This window comes from Salvia miltiorrhiza, chromosome 8, assembly GCF_028751815.1.
Source record: "Salvia miltiorrhiza cultivar Shanhuang (shh) chromosome 8, IMPLAD_Smil_shh, whole genome shotgun sequence".
NCBI classification, from domain to species: Eukaryota; Viridiplantae; Streptophyta; class Magnoliopsida; order Lamiales; family Lamiaceae; genus Salvia; species Salvia miltiorrhiza.
The window spans coordinates 9018019-9039248 of NC_080394.1; the positions used below are offsets into that span (position 1 = coordinate 9018019).

A 21230-nucleotide genomic window follows, 5' to 3' on the forward strand; every position below is an offset into this window, starting at 1 on the left:
TGAAAGTCTTACACATTTGACCGATTTGACAGCCATCAGTCATAAAAGTAAACGATTTGACAGCTATCAGTTAAGAGCACATATGACCGGTGGGTGGCTAGATCATGTGTCCGGCCGGACAGACACATGATTTTACCAGCCGAACACATAATCTGGGTGGCTAGATCATGTGTTCGCCCGGTAAAATCATGTGTCCGCCCAGCCGGACATATAATTTCACCGGACGGACACATAATCTAGCCACCCACCGATCACATGTATTCTTGACTGATAGTTGTCAAATCGTTGACTTTTATGACTGATAGTTGTCAAATCAGTCAAATGTGTAAGACTTTCACAAAAAACTAAGCAAACTCATCAAATCAAATGATATTTAAAAAATAGGACATAAAATGCTTATATTTATAAAAGAGGACATTTTTCATATACTCCGAACATAAAATGCCTATATTTATAAAAAATAGGAGTATAACTTAAGAAATAAGGCATTTTAAATTTCCACTTATTTAAATAGGTCATACGTATATTTTCCTGTCAATTCAAAGTTTTGTTACAAGTCATCGACTTTCAGCAATAATAGATCAGATTTTATGGAATAAACATTTTTGGTAATGCCATTAATTAACACACTACTAAAAGCAAAGTCAATCAACAATCCCAGCTTAATCATTTAACTAAAATCCCAAAATCGCCGGAGTTACTTCAAATGGACATATGATTGCGGCCAAGAAAATTCTTTAATTTTTCCAATAGACAAAAGTCACAAAATTTATATAGACAGGGCTTAATTGTGCGCATGAGATATTAATCTATCATCTATATATATATAAGATGAGTTTTTTACTATTAAATTTTCTCTATTTGCTCAAATTTTCTATCACTTTTCTTTTTAAGTTCCTTTTAAAAAAACTTCAACTTTGAATCACTTTTCTATCACTTTTCTTTTTAAGTTCCTTTTAAAAAAACTTCAACTTTGAATCATAAAAAATACTTAATTCAATATGAATGTTAAATTAAAAATTATGAAAAGATTTTTAATTCGATGTAAAAATTATAAAAAAATGAATTTAAAACGAATAAAATATGATCGTTTAAAGTGTCAAAATTAGTTTTTGTTATCTCTCATTTATCTATAAAGTTGAACAACTTACTTTTTTTTCAATTTATTTCGTTTGTTGATGAAAAAATAAGTAGGTGTCATTTTTTTCCTTTCAAAAAAGTTTACATAACTGTTTAAATTATAAAAGTTTTTAATGTAAATAAGGAGAAGAAATTTTGTATTAGTTTTAATATGAATTTCTAAATAAGAAATTAGTTATATATCTAAAAATTAAAATTTGAAATATTATAGAGATTTATTTAATTATGTATACGGATTATTTATTTATTTATTTATATAAATATATTTGTTGTTATATTTTCCTTTTTATATTATTCACATCTTTTCTATTTTTTTTTTTAATTTTGGAATATTTAAATATGAATTTTAATAATAATATAATTTAGACTTTTAAGAGACCAAATCTATTATATTAAATGATGACTATTAATTTTATTATATTGATTGTATAATGTTATTTGCTCAAAATGAGATTGACTTAAATAATTTGCTTTATAATCTATAAATTTAATTATTATTATTATTATACATATTTAATCATTATTATACAATACTCATTAAATTTAATATTATGCTCATTAATTTTTTTAGGGAAAACTACACGTACTACTCATTAAGTTGACATAATTTAAATTTTTTAAAGTAATAAAATATATTGTGACTCGTGCATTGCACGAGAGTGCATACTTTAGCAGTTAAAACCGAAAGTAAGTTCAAATGGACAATCACATCGAATTTCGATTTGATATTATTTATTTTGAATTTTGTTCTACCATTTGTTCCTCTTTCGTGACGGACTAATCGACCCAAACTTCATTTTCTTTCTGTTTGTTTAGAAATTACCCCCCATGTCCACCAAAAGATATTTTAATTTGTTATTTTGGTTTGTCCATAAAAAAGATGTTTTAATCTATTTTTTGTTCACTTTTCTTAATTTATGGGCCCATTTCTCCACTAACTAAATAAATAACACAATTTTTCTTAAAATCCAAGCCACCCTCTCTTATGACATCTTTTCGTGGTCGGATGAAGTATATTATTTTACTTCAAAAACTTATATAATTTTGTAATAGTATAATTAACACCTCTATAAATAAATGATAGTAATGGTAATTATAATAAAATGGGCAAAAAGTATAAGTAAGTTGGAGTGGACAATTTACTTGTTGATTATATGCTAATTGTAATTTGATAATAAGATCTAGTGAGTTTGTCCAAATTGTTGATAAATTAAAACAACAAGCAACCAATTTATTTATTTCCATGTCTCATTCAGTGGAAAATTTTCCGGTTTTGTTGATAGCAACTTTAACAATTTGTTTTACAGCATAAACTTTGCAATTGTTTTATAAATAAAAGGGGTTAATAGTAATATATGGTCTGAATCTTGAAATCATTTGTGAATATGGTTAAAACTTTAAAAAATACAAAAAACAACATGAACATTAAAATTGTTCGTAAAAATGGCTCGAACATTAAAAAATATAAAAAAAATGACATGAACTTTGAAATCATTTGTAAAAATGATCTGACTTTGGAGTCATCTGTAAAAATTGTGTGACGTCCGGAAACGAAGTACGGAGTGATCGTCGGTGCAAAAAGAGGCACGAACAAGGAGCGACTCCGATTAAGACTTCCAAACGGAGGGGCGCAGGGATGAACCGGAACACACCCGAACGAGAAGGATTCTGAGAATATGCAGGTATGGGACTGCATATTCGAGGAAAACTTAAATGATTTGATAGGTGCTACTCATATCAACAAGGTGCATCTTCTTTTCTGGTGCCCACATGGAAGAAACTCCAAGGTTAAGCGTGCTTAGCTTGGATCAATTTCAGGATGGATGACCCCCTGAGAAGTTTCTTGGGGAGCGTGCGAGTGAGGACAAAACACGCTAGAAAAGACTCGTGTTGGTCTGTGGGGACAGCCGTCAAGTCTCGAGCCGGTCTGTTACAAATTGCATGAACTTTAAAAATACAAAAAATGACATGAACTTTGAAGTCATTTATTAAAATAGCCCGAACTTTGAAGTTATTTGTAAAAAGGGTTAAGTACCAAATTTCCCCTGTCGACGGCGTCCCTATCGCATACAGGACCATATAGTTAGGGTTAGAGCAGTTTATTACCTCAACATGGCAAAATCGCACCAAATACCCCCTACTACTTGACGAACGTTAACACAGTTAGAATTTTTTTTTTTAATTATAGTGGGCAGCATCTCTCTCTCTCCAACCAAAATCTGTATGTCCCCTCCACTAAATCCACCGTTAATAATTGATAAAGAAAAGCACTCATTCCAAATTATTTTTCTAACAGAAGCAATTAAGCTGAGAGGAAGCACAAAGTCCCAAACACATACATGAGAATTTTTTAAAAAAAGTCCACATTTCAGAAATATAGGAGTACTATCAAGTAATTCATTTTAGACAAATTCTTTTTGTCATTTTTCAAATTTAAATAATATTTTGAACTTTAAAATATTGATATAATGTAAAAGTATAACTTTTCCTTAAATTTCAACGGATAATGTTAATTTTTGACATTTTTTACTTATTGTTAGTAGTCAAATTGAAGTATTGAAATCATCCGTCTCTGCTAGTTCGTCTGATTTTAACGGTCAGGAGCTTAATCAGTATGCGAGTGTTGTTGATCGGAGCGAGTGTGATGATCAGAGAGAGATGAACGTAAATGACGACATTGGGATGACGGATGTGAATGAGAGTGATAAAATAGGTGATGGTAGGAGAGAGATGAACAACTACGGCGATGTTTGGTGGAGGAATATTCCTCCATTTCGGGATGTGAGTATTAATGTTGCTGGCTATCGACTGTAGCTTATTCACAGACTAGCGACAGAGGTTATCCGTCGCCAAATTAGAGGCGACGTCTGAAGCCTTACAAATATATATCTAGACTAAATTCAAATATATTTGTAAATTACACTTTGCAAATTACAGTGGCCTAAACGTCCCCCCCTCCCCCGCGTGCACCGCCCATTGGAAACTTCATTTTCCGACAACAATCGACCATGGCAAGAGAAAAATGCAGTCACGCCGTGACTCTCTGACTGTGTGAAGAGACTATTTGTGCGTGCGAAGAACAACTTCTGCATAGCCACGTCATGTTGACCGTCGCCAGCAAAACCAACCTTAGCGACAAGCAATTGGTGGACCTCCTCCTCTTGTTTTCCTGCAATCCTACTCTATCTGCGACTGCAAGCTCCTATTTTTTTTTTTTTTTTTGGTTTGGTTTAATTTAGTTTTCGATTTTCGGATATATTTGCTCACTCCTATTAGACTATTAGTAGAGTTAGATGTTTAGTCCGGCCCGGCCCAGCCCGAGCCCATTGGGCTTTTGGAAAAAAATCAGGTTGGGTCGGGATGATATGAAAATTTGTCGGGCCTAGAAATGTGGAGCCCAAGCCTGCCCGAAAAATTGATTATAATGTAAATATTTCAGGCCGGCCCGAGCCCATCTGGCTTTAGCACCTTTTGGCGGGGCGGGCCAAATTTTCTGAGCCCAAAACCGGGCCAGCCCACGGGGCCGGGCTCGTTTTTCTAGCTCTCCTATTAGCAACTCTCAAAAGTGTTCTTTTAAAATCAGGTTATGTAGTATGATTTGGTTGACTCGAAATTTGTCCTTCAAAGCCCATCATAGAGCTGGGTCTGAATATCATAAATATCCCAAAATAGAGCTGGGCCTGAGTATCATAAATAGCTATGTATTTCCTTTAGACCTAAAATTCATTCAGAGATCTACAAGAAACCATTTGGCCCAACCCATTTTCTTTTACCGAAAATGGAAATGCGTATGATCTCTACCGAAAGTTTCAAATTCAGAGATGCTCTGACTGGTTACTAGGGCTGTCAAACCTAGCGGGCCGGGCTGGCCCGGCCCAACCTGACGGACCTAGGCAATTTTTTGGGCCGGGTCGGGCTGGCCCAAAATTTCAGCGGGCCTCTAATATTGAAGCCCAGCCCAGCACGGGCCGCCGGGCGGGCCGGGCCAAAACGGGCCAAATTCTTATAAATAAAATTTTAACTTATTATATTTTCAATAATCGCGTATTCACGTTTCCATCTTGAATATTGATAAATGATAAGCAAGTTTAAAAAGCATTCATATTTAAAACAAAGTGCTTTTGAAAAGCAAAAGGTGAATCATCATTCATCACCTATTCACGTTTAAATCAGTAAGTTTTGCGTTTCTTGTTCATCTTTATTCTTTAGGTTGATAGCTAAATTAGAAATTATTTTAATATTAAGTACTATAATATTAAATGACTAAGTGAGGATTTAAATCTAATTTCAATTTGCAATCAGACGACTTGGACAAACTTTTTTTCGACTTGGACTCTTGGAGGAATAATGATTAATGAATTTAAAATAGCCTATAACTGACGGGCCAATTTAGGCCCGAAAGCCCAACGGCCTTTTCGGCCCACGGGCCGCGTGGGTCGGGCCTGGGAGGCCCGGTTTTTTTTGGGCCTTGGAAATCCTAGCCCAGCCCGGCCAAAACTACGGGCGGGCCTGGTGGGCCCAACGAACCGGGCCAATTTCGGCCCATTTTGACAGCTCTACTGGTTACCGTGGCCTTATAGTCATCGTGCTCTTGGATTCGAAATTATTGACCAATTGTGCCGCTTGTTTCCGCTATTTCAACGATCTCGGGGTTCAACCCATCCGCGGCGGTCGTTTTCGTTATTGCAGCCGTGAATGCGCTGAAATTGATGCTCTGTATTTGTGCGGAGCAAACCTAATCGGTAAGCGCGATTCTATAATTATGCGCCTATGTTCCCGCTTTTCTCTCATACTATTAAAATGTGAAGATGCAATCAGTAACATGTCGCAGGAAACCGAAAGGGTTTTTGGGTTGAAAACTAAGCGGAAATTTTTTTTACCGGAGGAGGACAATGAATGGCCGGATTATGTGAAAAATGGATTACAACTTCTTGCCATTCAAAGAGATGAAAAGTATGATGCTTATGTGGATGAGATTTCACTATGTGTTGTAATCACAAATTCGTTTGTGGTGAATGACGGGAATGGGCAGGAAATTGGAATCGGTTTGTATGATCATAATGTCTCATGGATCAATCATAGTTGCTCGCCTAATTCCACTTTTCAATTTCTGCCAGGGCTAGTGATAGATGAAGATAAGCAGGAGCAAAGTTTGGGGATTGTTGCTTCAAGATTTGAGGGTAATTTCTTTACTTTACTTATTGAATTTGAGATGTTGTACTTCTTACTATAATTAATTTTAATTTGAGGATGTTAATGTTGTGGATATGAATTTGATGATGCTGATTGATTTGAGATGTTCATATGAATTTGATGGTGCAGATTGATTTTTATTGTTTTGTAGGAGAATTTGTTTATGTGGGTGCTTATTGTCAAGGCTATGGCCCTAAGATGTTAATTCGATGTTTAAAGGATATAACCAGAGACGACGAAGTAACAGTTTCTTACATTAGCACTTTTCAGCTTCAGGTTTGATCCTTTCTTTCCGAAGGCTAGAGATCTCAAGATTATGAAATCATGATATATGTTATTCATAAATATAATTAATTTCTACATAAAAAAGAGACAATTAGCATTATTGCAACATGGGTTCACCTGCAATTGTGAGCGGTGTGGTGACCCTAGTGCGCACATCGATGACTTTCTAAAAGTAAGTCATGTTTAAATTTGCTAGAACATAGATCAAATTTAGGTTGAGCCCAACTGCCCTTTATAATTTGTTCTTCTTAACTTTCTGTGCAGGCACTAATTCCAGTCCATCCAAAGAATAAAGAAAAGCCAAGCACTGATTTGGAAAAGAAAATGATTAGCGTTGAATGACGTCATAAATGGAGCGGTGTTTTGCCAACTGGTCTAAATCAAACACTAATCATTTTCTTTTCCAAATCGGTGCTTGACTTTTCTTTATTCTATGGATGAGGGAATTTTGTACTTAACCCTTGTAAAAATGACATGAACTTTAAAAAATACAAAAATAATTTGAATTTTGAAGATTTGTAAAAATGGCCTAAACTTAAAAAAAATATAAAATGGCTCAATATTTCATAAATACAAAAAATGACTTGAATTATGACGATGTAGAAGGTCCGAAGTTGATACAAAAAATGACTTAAAAAGTATATTAAAATTCTCTGTCAGTGTGTAATTAGAATTTCATGAACTCGAAGTTTTAAAAAAATCGTGTTATCAAATCTTAATTAAATTTTAGAGCTATGGATCACACTTTATTTTGTATATTATTATTATTATTATTTAAGAAAATCTGAATTCAATTTTAGAATCATATATTTAATCTTAATAATGTACGTTGTCATTACTAAATTCCTATATATATTGATTAATTAACGATACAAATTCATAATCATAACCAATGTTTTTGGAATTTCCAAACACAGAAAATGGAATTCATTAGGATTCATTTTTTACAGAATTATTTATCGAGGAACAATATTCACAGTCCACATTACTTTTTTGACAAATAAACATGCCCTTGAGGACATTTACTTTGAGAAATATAATGGTTTCATAACATATAGGTGTGTTTGCTTTAAGGTATAAAGAAATGATAAGCTACATTTACCACCTTATACCTGATACCTCGTTTGCTTTGATGTATGAAAAAATCCGGGTAAGTTGTATAATTTTTCGGGCAGCTCCTTATACCTTGGGAAATGAATAATTTTATACCTAAGAAAGGGTGGTATAATTTTATACCATCTTATAAAAAGTGGATAAATATATTATCCTTCAAACCAAACAAGATATAAAAAATATGATATCCAATTTAAGTGATAAATTTATACCTCATTATATGAAACAATAGGGCCGGATGGCCCTATTGGTGATTGAAACTTAAATTTTGTCCACAAAATTTAAAACATCAATATTTGGCCATCTTTTATGTGCTCTACCTAATTTACCCTTTAACCCAATAGATCCAACAACTTTTTTTGACCCCGGATCCAGATTTAGGGATTAACCCATGCCTTGTCTACCCCCCATACCCCCGACCCCACCCACCCCCCCACCCCCCCTACCACCCACCCCAAGCCAAAAAATTTTTTTTTTTACTTCCCCTGCTTGTCTACCCCCAGACCCCCGACCCCACCCACCCCCAAGCCAAAAAAAAAAATTTTTTTTTTTACTTCCCCTGCCTTGTCTACCCCCCAGACCCCAGACCCCCAACCCCACCCACCCCCACCCACCCCCCCACCCCACCACCCACCCCCAAGCCAAAAAAAAATTTTTTTTTTACTTCCCCTGCCTTGTCTACCCCCCCAGACCCCCGACCCCACCCACCCACCCCCAAGCCAAAAAAAAAAAAAAAATTTTTTTTACTTCCCCTGCCTTGTCTACCCCCCAGACCCCCGACCCCACCCACCCCCCACCCACCCACCCACCCCCCCCACCACCCACCCCCAAGCCAAATTTTTTTTTTTTACTTCCCCTGCCTTGTCTACCCCCCAGACCCCCAACCCCACCCACCCCCCACCCACCCATCCCCCCACCACCCACCCCATGCCAATAATTTTTTTTTTACTCCCACTGCCCTGCCTACCCCCTGACCCCCGACCCTACCCCCCCACCCACCCCCAAGCCAAAAGGAACTTTTTAAACACTTCCCCTAGGGTTTAGATATTCCATTTAGGGTTTAGATTATCCATTTAGGGTTTAGATGTTCCATTTAGGGTTTAGATTATCCATTTAGGGTTTAAATGTTCCATTTAAGGTTTAGATGATGTTGTTGTTTCTATATTTGTTCTGCATGTTTGGCACTTATGGCACTATTAGTGCCATAAGTGCTAAAAAGACTATTTTACTTTATTTTATTTTGGATTTTCGTTGGCACTTATGGCACTAATAGTGCCATAAAATAAAATAATAAAGTAAATTTTTTTGACTTGGGGGTGGGTGGGGTAGGTGGGGTCGGGGGTCTGGGGGGTAGACAGGGCAGGGGGAGTAAAAAAAAATTTCGTTGGCACTTATGGCACTATTAGTGCCATAAGTGCCATAAAATAAAATAATAAAGTAAAAGTTTTTGGCTTGGGGGTGGGTGGGGTCGGGGGTCTGGGGGGTAGACAGGGCAGGGGGAGTAAAAAAAAAATTTCGTTGGCACTTATGGCACTAATAGTGCCATAAGTGCCTAACCCGACCCGCGTGCCTGATCCTACCCGGCACGCGACCCGCGCTCTTGACCCTATCCAGTCCGCCCAATTAAGGGCAAAAACGTCCCAAAGCTATAAAAATGGCCAAAATTTGTGTTTTTTCAATGTGTGGCCATAAATTGTGTTTTATGCTTCATTTTGGCTACTTCAAAATTTTACTCTCATTATATTATCCTTCCATTTAGAGGGATAAAAAGCAAATACACTCTAAATCAATAATTGAATATTTGAAAGACAAGATGATAAAATAAACTCAAAATTAATCAATCTATTAAAATAAATGATAAATTATTTTAGTTATATCAATATATCCTATCATTCAAAGTAAAAGTACTTCAATAATGTGATTGGGTAGTGTGATTGGGTGCAACAAGTTTTTATCCACTCATCAATACTTAAATAATTAGATAAATGAATATAAATCAATTGGATAAAATATTTACCCCCCAAACACTTGGCCAAATAGTCGAGTCATCTAATATGTGGATAAGTGTAAGTGTATTTTTTTTTCGAAAAATTACAGAAATATATATGAATAAAGTCATGGCTGGAGGGTAGTTCTAATTCAATACTAAAAATTTATAGGTCGATTTTTTTTCTATATATATATATATATGGTTGGGTTCTTGTAGTATCCAAGCTTATGGTAGATTCGTAAGTCTAAATCTAGACCACACATTTGTGACATGTGGCGCATCAAGATTGTGACACATGGCAAAGAGCTTCCAAGCATTCCAAGGTAAAATCTGCACAGGGGTAAAATCGAAATATATTTTTCAAAATTAAAAATTAAAAAATATATATATTTTCTCAAAATTGACATATTTTAGATGCATAAAGTTTCATATAAAAAATGCATAAAGTTTCACATAAAAATACATTTCATTTTTACAAATTTAGTATTTTCGCCACCTCACCCCACACTCCCACCCTCCAAAAAATTGACATGTTTTACATGCATGTACTTTCACATAAAAATGCATAATGTCGCACACAAAAAATGCATAACTTTGAACATAAAAATACATTACATTTTTACAAATTATGTATTTTCACTACCCCACCCCACACCACCCCTCCCACCTCCCAAGCCATTTTTTTTTTTTAATTTTACAAATTCTAGTATTTTTGCCACCCCCACCCCAAGCAAAATTAAAAAATAAAAAAAAAATTGATTTTTTGATCGCTGACCCACTTTCACCACCCCCAAGCAAATTTTTTATTACTATATATATATATATTTTTAAATTTTTTCACAAATTTTTTTTTGCTTGAGGTGGGGGTGGGGGATAGCGGTCAAAAAATCAGATTTGCAAAAAAATATTTTTTTTGCTTGGGGGTGGGGTGGGGTGGGGTGGGATGGGTGGAGGGGTGGTGGGGGGCAGCGGTCAAAAAATCAGATTTGCAATTTTTTTTTTGCTTGGGGTTGGGGGGACGGGGGGGGGGAGGGTGCAGGGTGGCAGGGTAGGGTGACGAAAATACCAAATTTGTAAAAATGAAATTCATTTTTTGTATAATTTAATGTATTTTTATGTGAAAACTTTACGCATTTTTGTGTGATTTTATATGTATGTGAAACATGCTTATTTTTTTGGGAGGTGGGGTAGGGGGTGGTGGTGGGGAGGGTTGGGGTGGCAAAAATACCAAATTTATAAAAATGAAATGCATTTTTCTGTTCAAAGTTATGCATTTTTATGTGAAAACTTTATGCATCTTTGTGTGATATTATATGCATGTAAAATATGCATATTTTGATAAAATCTAAAAAGTTATTTTTTTAATTTTTAATTTTAAATAATATATTCCGATTTTACTACTCTACAGATTTTGCCTTGGAATGCTTGAAAGCTCCTTGGTGCGTGTTACAATCTTGATGCGCCATATGTCACAAATATGTGGTCTAGATTTGGACCTATGGATCTACCATAAACTTGGATACTACATGATCCTATTCCTCTATATATAGATATATATATATATATGGGGCCGCTCCAATGAGACCCCTTAATTTTAGTGAGATATAGGGCACGATCTGGTGCATTTATTTTTTTAATCTTATGGCTAGATTTTTTTTATTTTAATTATTATTCATTTAAGAAAAGGTTAAATTTGTAAATAGCTAATTAGTAGTAACCGATTTTTATGTACCTTGATATCTTTGTGATTATTTTATTTGTGGTATATCTAATTAGAATCATATCTTTCTCAATTTTGTTATAATTCCATCTCTTTCATATCTATTTCTTTTCGTTACTTATCTATAACACATTCAGAAAATTTTATTATGGTGATGCCCCCCCCCCCCCCCCCCTAATTATATTTGTTTTTTGTTAATTCCAGCTTATTCAATATGTCGTTTTGCTTTCCTTTTTTTTTGGCATTCTTTTATGCAATTATGTATGTCTTGTTTTAACGAATCTCACATCGTTTTTTTGTTTTTTCCCTTTTTTTCTTCATCATGAATTTTGTCTTCAATATGTTATTTTGCTTTTTTTCTTTTTTTCCAGCCATTTTCTTCACCACGAATCTCACATGGCTAAATTGTTATGTATAATGAATTTGAAATATGATTTTGCTCACCGAATACAATATACATCTGTAATGAACAAAGTCATTATTTCAATGAATAAGGTAAGAAACAATTTCAATTCTAAAATATGAGTTTATTCACCAAATGAAATATACAACAGTATCGAACAAAGTCCATAATTCAAGGAATAAATTAAGAATAAGTTCATTTCTATCATTTAATTGTTATGTACATTATTAAAACATGAGTTGTATTTGAATATTGTTCAAAATGTACCCAAATATGAATAATAATTTTGTGAATAAGAAATATAAGTCGAATGTATTTGCTACTCATAAATTGCGAATATGAAAAAATATTTGATGAATAAAGTTGTGTTGTTTATGAATGTAATATGTAACTTAATGAACAAGAAAATTATTTACAAGCAGTCGCAGACTCCACTTGCAAGCATAATCCCAGCAGCTTGATATTCAAAACACATCTCTCTTTCAGAATAAACCATTGAGTAGTCGGTTTAAGATTAACAACAATTGTTGGAGGGTCAAGAACCAATACAGGGAAAGCAAACCAACAATAAAAGCTCCATTTTTTCAAGTCAACAAATGAAATGACAAGGAATCTTGATAGAAGGCTGCAGTCCTCCTCGACTTTCCCAGATAAAATATCCTCCCATATCTGACATTTCACCAAACCAAATTCAAGCAGAGTTTTCATCATTAGGATCAGTTCAAACAAGATATGAGTTAGGAGCAAAAAGAAAATCCCCCAACTGAATAACATGTTCATACTTAATGAATAACGTAGGTATTCAAGAGAATAAAATATACTTATGTAGTGAATATAAATGTTTACTGAATAACTATGCAATACATAAGGTACATATAGCCATATTAGTGAACAAAGCTCATTTAGCTATTGAATAATATGGCATAGTTCATTGAATAATAAAGCTTCGAGGTGAAAGAACCACTAGTATTGAAAAGGCAGGAGAACTTTGCCATCACCTTCGTGTTTTCTCCACAACAACCCGTCAAATGCATTTTTAGCACTAAACATAGCAACTTGGTTTATTCCATTACACATAACGGTTGGGGTAGCTCCAACCCACATACCAAACAAGTCTTCTTCCTGACCAATCATATGAGTTCAATGCATAGGTCCCTGGTATTTGTAGAGCTCGGGACACAATCATCTCTGCTGGTGCTGTCTAATTTTCACTACCTCAAAAGGAGTTGACGATAGCGAAAGCTCCCGAGAGCACTACTCCATAGAATCCGGACAACAATCTCCCACGGTGGGTGAGCTCCCCTGTCAACGAGTCCTTGAACGTCGACTACTGTTACACTTTTGACCCTATGTGCAACGCGCCTATTTCAACATCAAGTGCATAGAGAAGGAAGTCAATCCCTTCCACAATTAAATATTATAAATCAGAAATGAACTGAACCAATCTGTATAGTATTGAATTTTTAATGAATAAAACCAATCTGTTGTCACACTACTGCTAAAATAAAATGAATAACTTCTGTATGTCATCATAAGAACTCACAAAATTCTGATACAGTTTCATTACCTTCTCCACAGCTCCATTATCTTTGTCCTTAGTAACCTCCACATCCTCTGAATAACGATCCTAAATATAATGATCCATCCATATTTAATAGAATATTAATTAAATTCTTTAGTTGGAATGCTCTCAAAAATATCCAAAGCCACAATTTTAAAAAATAGAATGCTCCCAAAATCACCATTAAAGAAAACAAACAGGAAAAAAAATAGAATACATTATTTCTGAAAATTGTACCCTTAATTGAATAATAAAAAAATAAAAAAATAAAACATAATCAGAGAACCTAAATTGTATTATTGTAATTTGTGAAGTGAATAACTTTAATTCTTGTGTATTACCCCTAGGTTTATTCTTTATTCTTCTAGCGTGGTTAATGTTGCGGCACCAGAAGCAAGATTCTTCTTTTTTGCTGTGAACCCTATTTTGCCTAATCCAGTTTTCAAATATTTTAATATTCACCAAAAAAATATGTCCGCTAAATAATAACAAGCATATCGAATTTTTCAATTGATTTTGCAAAATTTTGAAAATCAACAGCAATCAAAGCTCAAAAATCAGAACACAACACAAAAGATAAATATTCTCTAAACAATCTTTTTCCACATCCATTTGCATACAGTCGTACAAAAATCAAAAGTTCAATACTAATAAGAACAAACCTCTGCGTTTTCGATGAACAAACTATTTTCACCTATTTTCCAACCAGATTAACACCTTGAAAAAGTGAGAAAAAAAACGCCACAATTAATCGATTTTGGATATTGTGTTGAACAAAATGAGATTCCAAAAATCAGGAAAAAAAAAACCATTGAATAACGAAAAAATCGAAAACTCCTATAGATCGGAACTTACTTTGGACGCCGCTTGTTCACCAGGAAGATCTTCGTCTTCGCCACTCGCGCCTACTTGGATGAAGCCCTACATCTACTGACAACGAAAGAAAAGTAAGAAAAATCGGTTCCAATTATGCATCTTGTTCATTTACCGTGTGGTTGGAGTAAAAATGATATGTAAATCTTCACATTAATTAATCCCGGGAATCGAGGAAATGGGTGGGACGACATTTCAGGAGTCAATAAGAAAATTACCAAAAAGTCCTTATCACAGTGTGAACGCGTGAATTATAAGTGAACAATTAAAATCGGTTATAATCTCACAGATTATTATAGGCCGTTGGATCATAAGATCCAATGGTATATATTTTGTCTTAGGTCTAACATTTATATAGGGGTCTCACTAGAGTGCAAGTCATGGCAGGAGGGTAGTTCTAATTTAATAAATAATTTTTTTGCGATGTTTTTTTTTTTTTGTTTTTTTGAAAACTTTGAGGATGAAGTATTTAATTAGTAATTCTGATTCCAACAGCAGCCCTGACCGTGAGTGTGAAATGTGTAGGGGTTTGAGTGAGTTGTCCCCCAATCCCCATTCTCTTTTCATTTCTCTCTCTCGTAGTCGTAGATTATATCAAAATCCCTCGACCCTTTCTCTATCCTCTCTGTCTCTCTCCACACTCCAATTCTCTCTCCATACTTGAATTATCGCCCGCGGATCTATCTCCTCTCTAGGTCTACAATTTTATCTCCTTTTCTCTTTATTATACATATATGGAGCATATAGTATTTGTGTTTTAACTTGTTTGTATGTTGTATGGGACTGGGGACTGATTTCTGTTTTGGGGGGTTGAGTTTTCGGGATTTATTTTCAACTTTTTTGGTTCCTGCGATTTGAGTGGGGCTTAAATGCCCTTTGGAAACGTTCTTTGAGATTGAGTATCTATCTGCGTAAGATGTTCTCGAGTTTTCCTGCAATTCTCGAGTTTAGTTGCAATCGGGACCCCTTTCCCCTTTGTGAAATTCAATCCTGCCCACTGCAAGAGGTTTAGTTTGTTTAGTGGAATAATCTCATCCACTCTTTAGCTTCTCTAGTTATGTGGACATGCTAGCAGCTTTAGTAGTGAAATAATTTCTTTGGGGTATCCGTTATATCTTTATCCCTCTTTTGGTTTTGAGATTGTGCATGCCTCCACAGTCCTCGTTGACTCATTACAGCTGTAATTCGCAAGTTGGTGCATTTCTCTGCTTATGATTTTTCCTTTTCATTTAACTATCCTTTAGTTGAATTCCATGCTTTGGATTTTCAGTCTTTGTAGCTGTATCTAGCTTTTTGTTGTCTTATTTTGCAGCATATTTTGTAATTGGCTTCTTTATGCCTTATACTTTTCAGATTTTATTGGATCACAAGGGAGGCTCCACAGCCTTTTGAAGAGCCTTCTGACTTATAAGGAAAAAGGAAATATACTTGCTTGAGGAAAAGTTCTCTTCATGACCTTTTGACATTTTAAGAATGTCAGGGTTGCTCAATGTACTAGCTCATCCGTTGCCAAATTCCATTGACTGCATTGCATACTACATAGCATTAAATAATAGAACACCTATTTGCCTAGTGCCGTATGGAGTATGGATAAGCATGGTTTCTAAACTGCAGCCGGACTTAGTTAGATGGTTGTACATCCTTACGATATACTCCTTCTGTCCCATAACAAGTGTCCTAGTTTAACAAACAAACTAGGACACTTGTTATGGGACGGAGGGAGTATAATTTTGATAAGAGTCACTGACACGAATGTTCATTCTTTTCATTTAGGAGTTTATTGTAGGGATTGCACTATTATTCTCTATTTCTCTTAGGGTACATTGAATACAACCAACACCCTTACACCTTGTACTTTATTGCATTATGTCATTTCATTTGTCTTAATATGCTTTTGCAAAAGAATCAACTAAAGACAACCTTTCAACACTTCCCTTTTATCAGAGGATATTAATATGATTCATCAGATTCATACCTTGGTATCATGATCACATTTCTGTCTTCCTGTCTTTAAACTTGGATCATGACCGACTTGATAGAGATAAACAGGCTTAATCTCTACATGAACTCATAATGGTAATTATTAATTCATTCACACATTCACTGCAGTCATCACTGAACGGATCTACTTCAAGCCTTCCTGACAGCACAGGGCGTTCATATACTTCGTCCTTTTCTGTACAGTCTGGTGCTGGTTCTCCTGTTTTTCATCACACTGGTGCGTTGTCTACTAAAGTGATCAAAGGTGTTTCTTGTTTAAATATCTGTGACAACTAGCACTGTCTTTGCAGGAAATATGCAGGGACTGCATAATCTTCATGGAAACTTTAATGTTCCAAACATGCCAGGTGCGCTTGGATCGAGAAGTACAACTATGAATAACATTGCTTCAAGTGGGTTGCAACAAGCTTCTGGCAACCTTTCTACCGGACGTTTTGCATCCAACAACCTTCCAGTTGCTCTTTCTCAGGTGCAATTTTCTGCTGTAATTATTCATTATGGGGAGATCCTGGTTTACATTTTGAAACCTTATAAGTATAAAGAAACTCTGAAGTGCTTTGGTGTGTTGAACTTTCTACAATGTGTATGCATTGGTGCTCTGGGTCAGCTGAACTGCCTGCTACTTATTTCTTTGGATTTGCAGATATCTCACAGCAATACACATGTTCATTCAGGGATGGCAAGTAGGGGTGGTATGAATGTCATAGGAAACCAAGGGTATAGTAGCAGCACTAATGGAGTTGGTGGTTCTATCCCAGGGATCCTACCAACATCTGCTGCAATTGGCAATCGGACGTCTGTTCCCGGTCTTGGTGTGTCTCCGGTCTTAGGAAATGCAGGGCAACGGATTACAAGTTCAATGGGTAGTATAGTTGGTGGGGGCAACATTGGCCGAAATATTAGCTCAGGTGGAGGGCTATCTATGCCTGGGCTTGCTTCTCGCTTGAATTTATCTGCCAACAGCGGTTCTGGAAATCTAAGTGTGCAAGGACAAAATAGGCTGATGAGTGGTGTGCTTCAACAAGGTAAGATATCATGTGATAATAGTTCTCTGCGGGAGTTACAGCACTTGCAATGTTTCGTGTGGAAGTATTTACTTCAGCTGGCTATGCTAATATACATTAAGTTAGTTAGTATCATATTTGTACTGTAGCTTTCAAATGCTTTTCTGTGGTGTTTACCTATTTTCAATTAGGTATAACATGAAATTGATATATAAGTTATGGCTTAGTTTCACATAGATGAGGATAGAAGGCTTGCAATCTTGTTAGCTGGTACAGTTTGTAGTTAACCAAACTATTGTATGCTGTGTGCGTTTTAGAGTATGAGTTAAAATATAAGGATCCTGAAAACTTCACTTGTTGAATGGATAAAGTATCTGTTTCGGAACTTGAAAATCATTGAGGAAGTATCAGCTTTGTGAGTTGTGATCATACCCAAGTCCTTTCTGATCCACAATAATTTTCTGAGCTGCTGATTGCATACTGATGTTTTAGAACTATTGCAGATGTTTTATATGATTATATTTTTGACAATGTGATGATTCTTATATTCTTGTACGTTGTGTTTGCTGTTGTTCAGCTTCTCCACAGGTATTGTCAATGTTGGGCAGTTCCTATCCTTCTGCTGGTGGTCCTCTATCTCAAAACCATGTTCAATCTATGAATAATCTTACAAGTATGGGCATGTTGAGTGATATGAATTCCAATGATGGTGCCCCTTTTGATATTAATGATTTTCCTCAGCTGAATAGTCGTCCCAATTCATCTGGAGGCCCTCAAGGACAAATAGGTAACCACCAGTCAGGTTATATTCCTGTAAAACTACTGTAAGCACATCCCATCCGCTGATAGTTGTGTAATATCTTGAAACATTGCAGGGTCATTGCGAAAGCAAGGCCTTAGTCCTATTGTTCAACAAAATCAAGAGTTCAGTATCCAAAACGAAGATTTTCCAGCCTTACCTGGATTTAAGGGTACTTATCTCTAACTATGCATTTATACTCAAAGTTCTGTTGTATCTGTGATATTTCTTCTTGTTCACATACTGTTCCTCTTCCTCATTACACAGCTTTGTGCTCCAACTTTCTATCTCAGGTTACTCATACTCTGGCAACCTTATGTCTAATTAATAAAGGGGACTTTTAGAACATCAGCCAATCATACATTGTATTGCTTTATCGGTTATGGTCATCTTTAACTGTAAACCTAGTTTTTAGTATCCTTGAGATTCAGGGTAAAGAGATTGTGTCCATATTAGGAATTTAGGAATTAGGATAAAATGACTTATTATTTGCTGAACTCTGTAAACACTCATTTTACGGGCTTTACTTGTAATGTTAATCTCTTGGAGGAGATGTACCTTTTTATATTCTAATCTTGATGGCAATGCTTCTCGGCAGGCCTGCTGTTCGGTTTTCCCAACTTACCATCATCATATGATCACAATGGGATTTCTTAGTGTTACATATTCATCTAGGACATGTTTAGTTCATCTGCTGATTTTATCATATAGGCCTCATGTTTGTGCATATAATGTGACATAATTTGTTTTGAAAGATGCAGTTTTATTTATTCCTTTCAAAGTGATAGTAGTAGCTATTTTTATCTTTGTCAAGAGTAATCTTATCTATTGTTCCTAAAGATAGAAAACCTAGCGTGACTGTTGAAATCATCTGGGCTTTTTGTTACCTTCTTTTCTGTTAGGATCCTTCTCTAGTATATTTCTCTAATGTAACAATTTATTAATCATTTGCAGGTGGCAACATGGATTACTCAATGGATATGCATCAGAAAGAACAAATTCATGATAGTTCTGTTTCTATGATGCAGCCTCATCAACATTTTTCAGTAAGGGGGATTTGTCATCCAAGCATGGCATCTATTTCTTGCCGGTGCTTCAGTTTTTTTAAGTCTTTTTCATTTGAAAATGCAGATGGGACGGTCTTCCGGTTTCAACTTGGGTGCAACTTATTCACCCCATCGGCCACAGCAGCAGCAACATACTCCATCAGCAAGTGGTAGTGGTGGGCCTTTTTCAAATGTAAATAACCAAGATCTGCTCCATGTACATGGTTCGGAGTTGTTTCCATCATCACATTCGAACTATCATTCACAGGTGTTCTGGGCACATTTCAATTGTTTTTCGACTTTGTGTTGTTTTCATTCTTGCAAGGTGGAGTATGAAGTGCAGAATTAAATCTAAAATTGTTCGTGAACAGAATGTTTGAACTCAAGCTAAAAAAAATGTGTCAATGCCGCTACGTAGATGTGGATTAGATATAAGGTTCACATATTAGATCGAGAGACCAGTTTAGAACCTGCAAATTGTTAAGGATTGCTACCTGAGCTTATAGATGAAGTCACTAACTTTATTGTTCATATCATGATCGATCGACTCCTGCAGTTGTTTTACATGATCTTATTTGTCTAATTGTTGTATGTTTTGTTTTTCTTTTTAAATGATTCAGAGCAGTGGACCCCCAGGAATTGGATTGCGGCCTCTAAGTAGTCCAAGTTCAGTATCTGGTATGGGGTCATATGATCACCTACAACAATATCAGCAGCATCCCAATCAATCCCAATTCCGCCTTCAACCAATGTCTGCTGTTGGTCAGCCTTTTAGGGATCAAGGAGCAAAGTCCATGCAGGCTGCCCAGACAGCCTCTGACCCATTTGGTTTGCGTGGTTTGTTAAGTGTGATAAGAATGAGTGATCCTGATTTGACATCTCTTGCACTTGGAATTGACCTAACTACGCTTGGATTGAACTTGAATTCTACGGAAAATCTTCACAAAACATTTGGTTCCCCATGGTCAGATGAGCCTGCAAAAGGCGATCCAGAATATGCTGTGCCGCAATGTTATTATGCCAAACAACCACCACCTTTAAGCGTGAGCTTTTGACTACCCTATGTATTTAACCTGCTTTGCTTTTGAACTATTTTCTTTTTGCTGAAATGTGTTGCCATTGGCCGCAGCAGGCATACTTCTCAAAGTTCCAATTAGATACGCTGTTCTATGTTTTTTATAGGTGAGCCTTGTGTTAAACATCAATTATTATTTCCAATATGTTACTATAAATCTAACATGCTTGTTATCTTTTTTTTTTTTTTTTATGCAGTATGCCAAAGGATGAAGCTCAATTATATGCAGCAAATGAGTTGTACGTTATCTACACTTTTACTACATTTTATTATATCTACACTTTTACTACATTTTATTTTTCTGTTGTTTTCAGTAGTAAATCCACAAACATTGTCCCATCTCATGATAATGTCATTGTGATGACTGCTCATTGCAACCGTTGCAATTCTCATGGTTGAATCTAATTCTGATAAGTAGCGCAGTTGATTGAATCATTCTACACGTTATTTTTCAGATACAATAGAGCCTGGTTTTATCATCGAGATCTCCATTTATGGTTTACAAGAGTTAGCAACATGGAACCTCTTGTAAAGACAAGTGCTTACGAGAGAGGTTCTTATATCTGTTTTGATCCAAACACATGGGAGACAATTCGAAAGGTCTGTTGCCACTTGCATTTTTTGTCTAGTTTCTTGTTGAATCATGCTGCATTATTATTATATAATTTGATTGGGGATATTGAATGAGTTGTAAAATTTTTATGCAGGATAATTTTGTTCTGCATTATGAAATGTTGGAAAAGAGACCAGTTCTACCTCAACATTGACAAATATGCTCCTTGTAAATTTTCAGGTTCATCCTGTTCTTTAGGATAGAGGCAAGCTTGCCTTAAATGATTCTCTTGTCTGACCATTGTAAGCAATCATTGCAGCAATGATATCTTATTGCTTGTTGTTGTAATTTCCCTGTATCTTTTTAATGAAATCAAGCATGAAGCATCAATTAACTTAGATCAGTTGCTCTGCATTTTTTTTTCAAACTCATTTAGTTCTAACTTCCAAACCATTTAAAGGATTTATGCTGGCA

The 21230-nt window shown here is 35.5% G+C and overlaps 1 protein-coding gene and 1 non-coding gene across 6 annotated transcripts; one reads left to right on the top strand and one right to left on the bottom strand.

The window, feature by feature from the left end:
* Positions 1-14771: 14771 nt before the first annotated feature.
* LOC131000729 (probable NOT transcription complex subunit VIP2) lies at positions 14772-21154 on the top strand. 5 transcript variants are annotated; one of them, XM_057926773.1, is made up of 14 exons: positions 14772-15469; positions 15632-15769; positions 16388-16496; positions 16570-16748; positions 16923-17304; positions 17861-18070; positions 18159-18254; positions 19037-19128; positions 19214-19396; positions 19749-20171; positions 20258-20310; positions 20401-20442; positions 20659-20803; positions 20911-21154. In XM_057926773.1, the coding sequence occupies exons 2-14, from the start codon at positions 15752-15754 to the stop codon at positions 20968-20970; spliced, it is 1992 nt and encodes a 663-aa protein (XP_057782756.1). In that variant the 5' UTR covers positions 14772-15469; positions 15632-15751; the 3' UTR covers positions 20971-21154. The 5 variants fall into 5 exon arrangements, with proteins under 5 accessions (XP_057782756.1, XP_057782758.1, XP_057782755.1 ...); XM_057926775.1 differs by having other exon boundaries at positions 20261-20310; XM_057926772.1 differs by having other exon boundaries at positions 14772-14973.
* Positions 16416-16496, bottom strand: LOC131002072 (small nucleolar RNA snoR35). Its single transcript, XR_009094152.1, has one exon. It is a non-coding gene; the product is annotated as a small nucleolar RNA snoR35 (small nucleolar RNA).
* Positions 21155-21230: the final 76 nt, after the last annotated feature.

Coding starts and splice junctions, on each gene's coding strand:
- LOC131000729 (XM_057926773.1), top strand. Junction 19,397..19,748: donor ATTCGAACTATCATTCACAG/GTGTTCTGGGCA, acceptor TAAATGATTCAG/AGCAGTGGACCCCCAGGAAT. Junction 20,311..20,400: donor CTGTTCTATGTTTTTTATAG/GTGAGCCTTGTG, acceptor TTTTTTATGCAG/TATGCCAAAGGATGAAGCTC.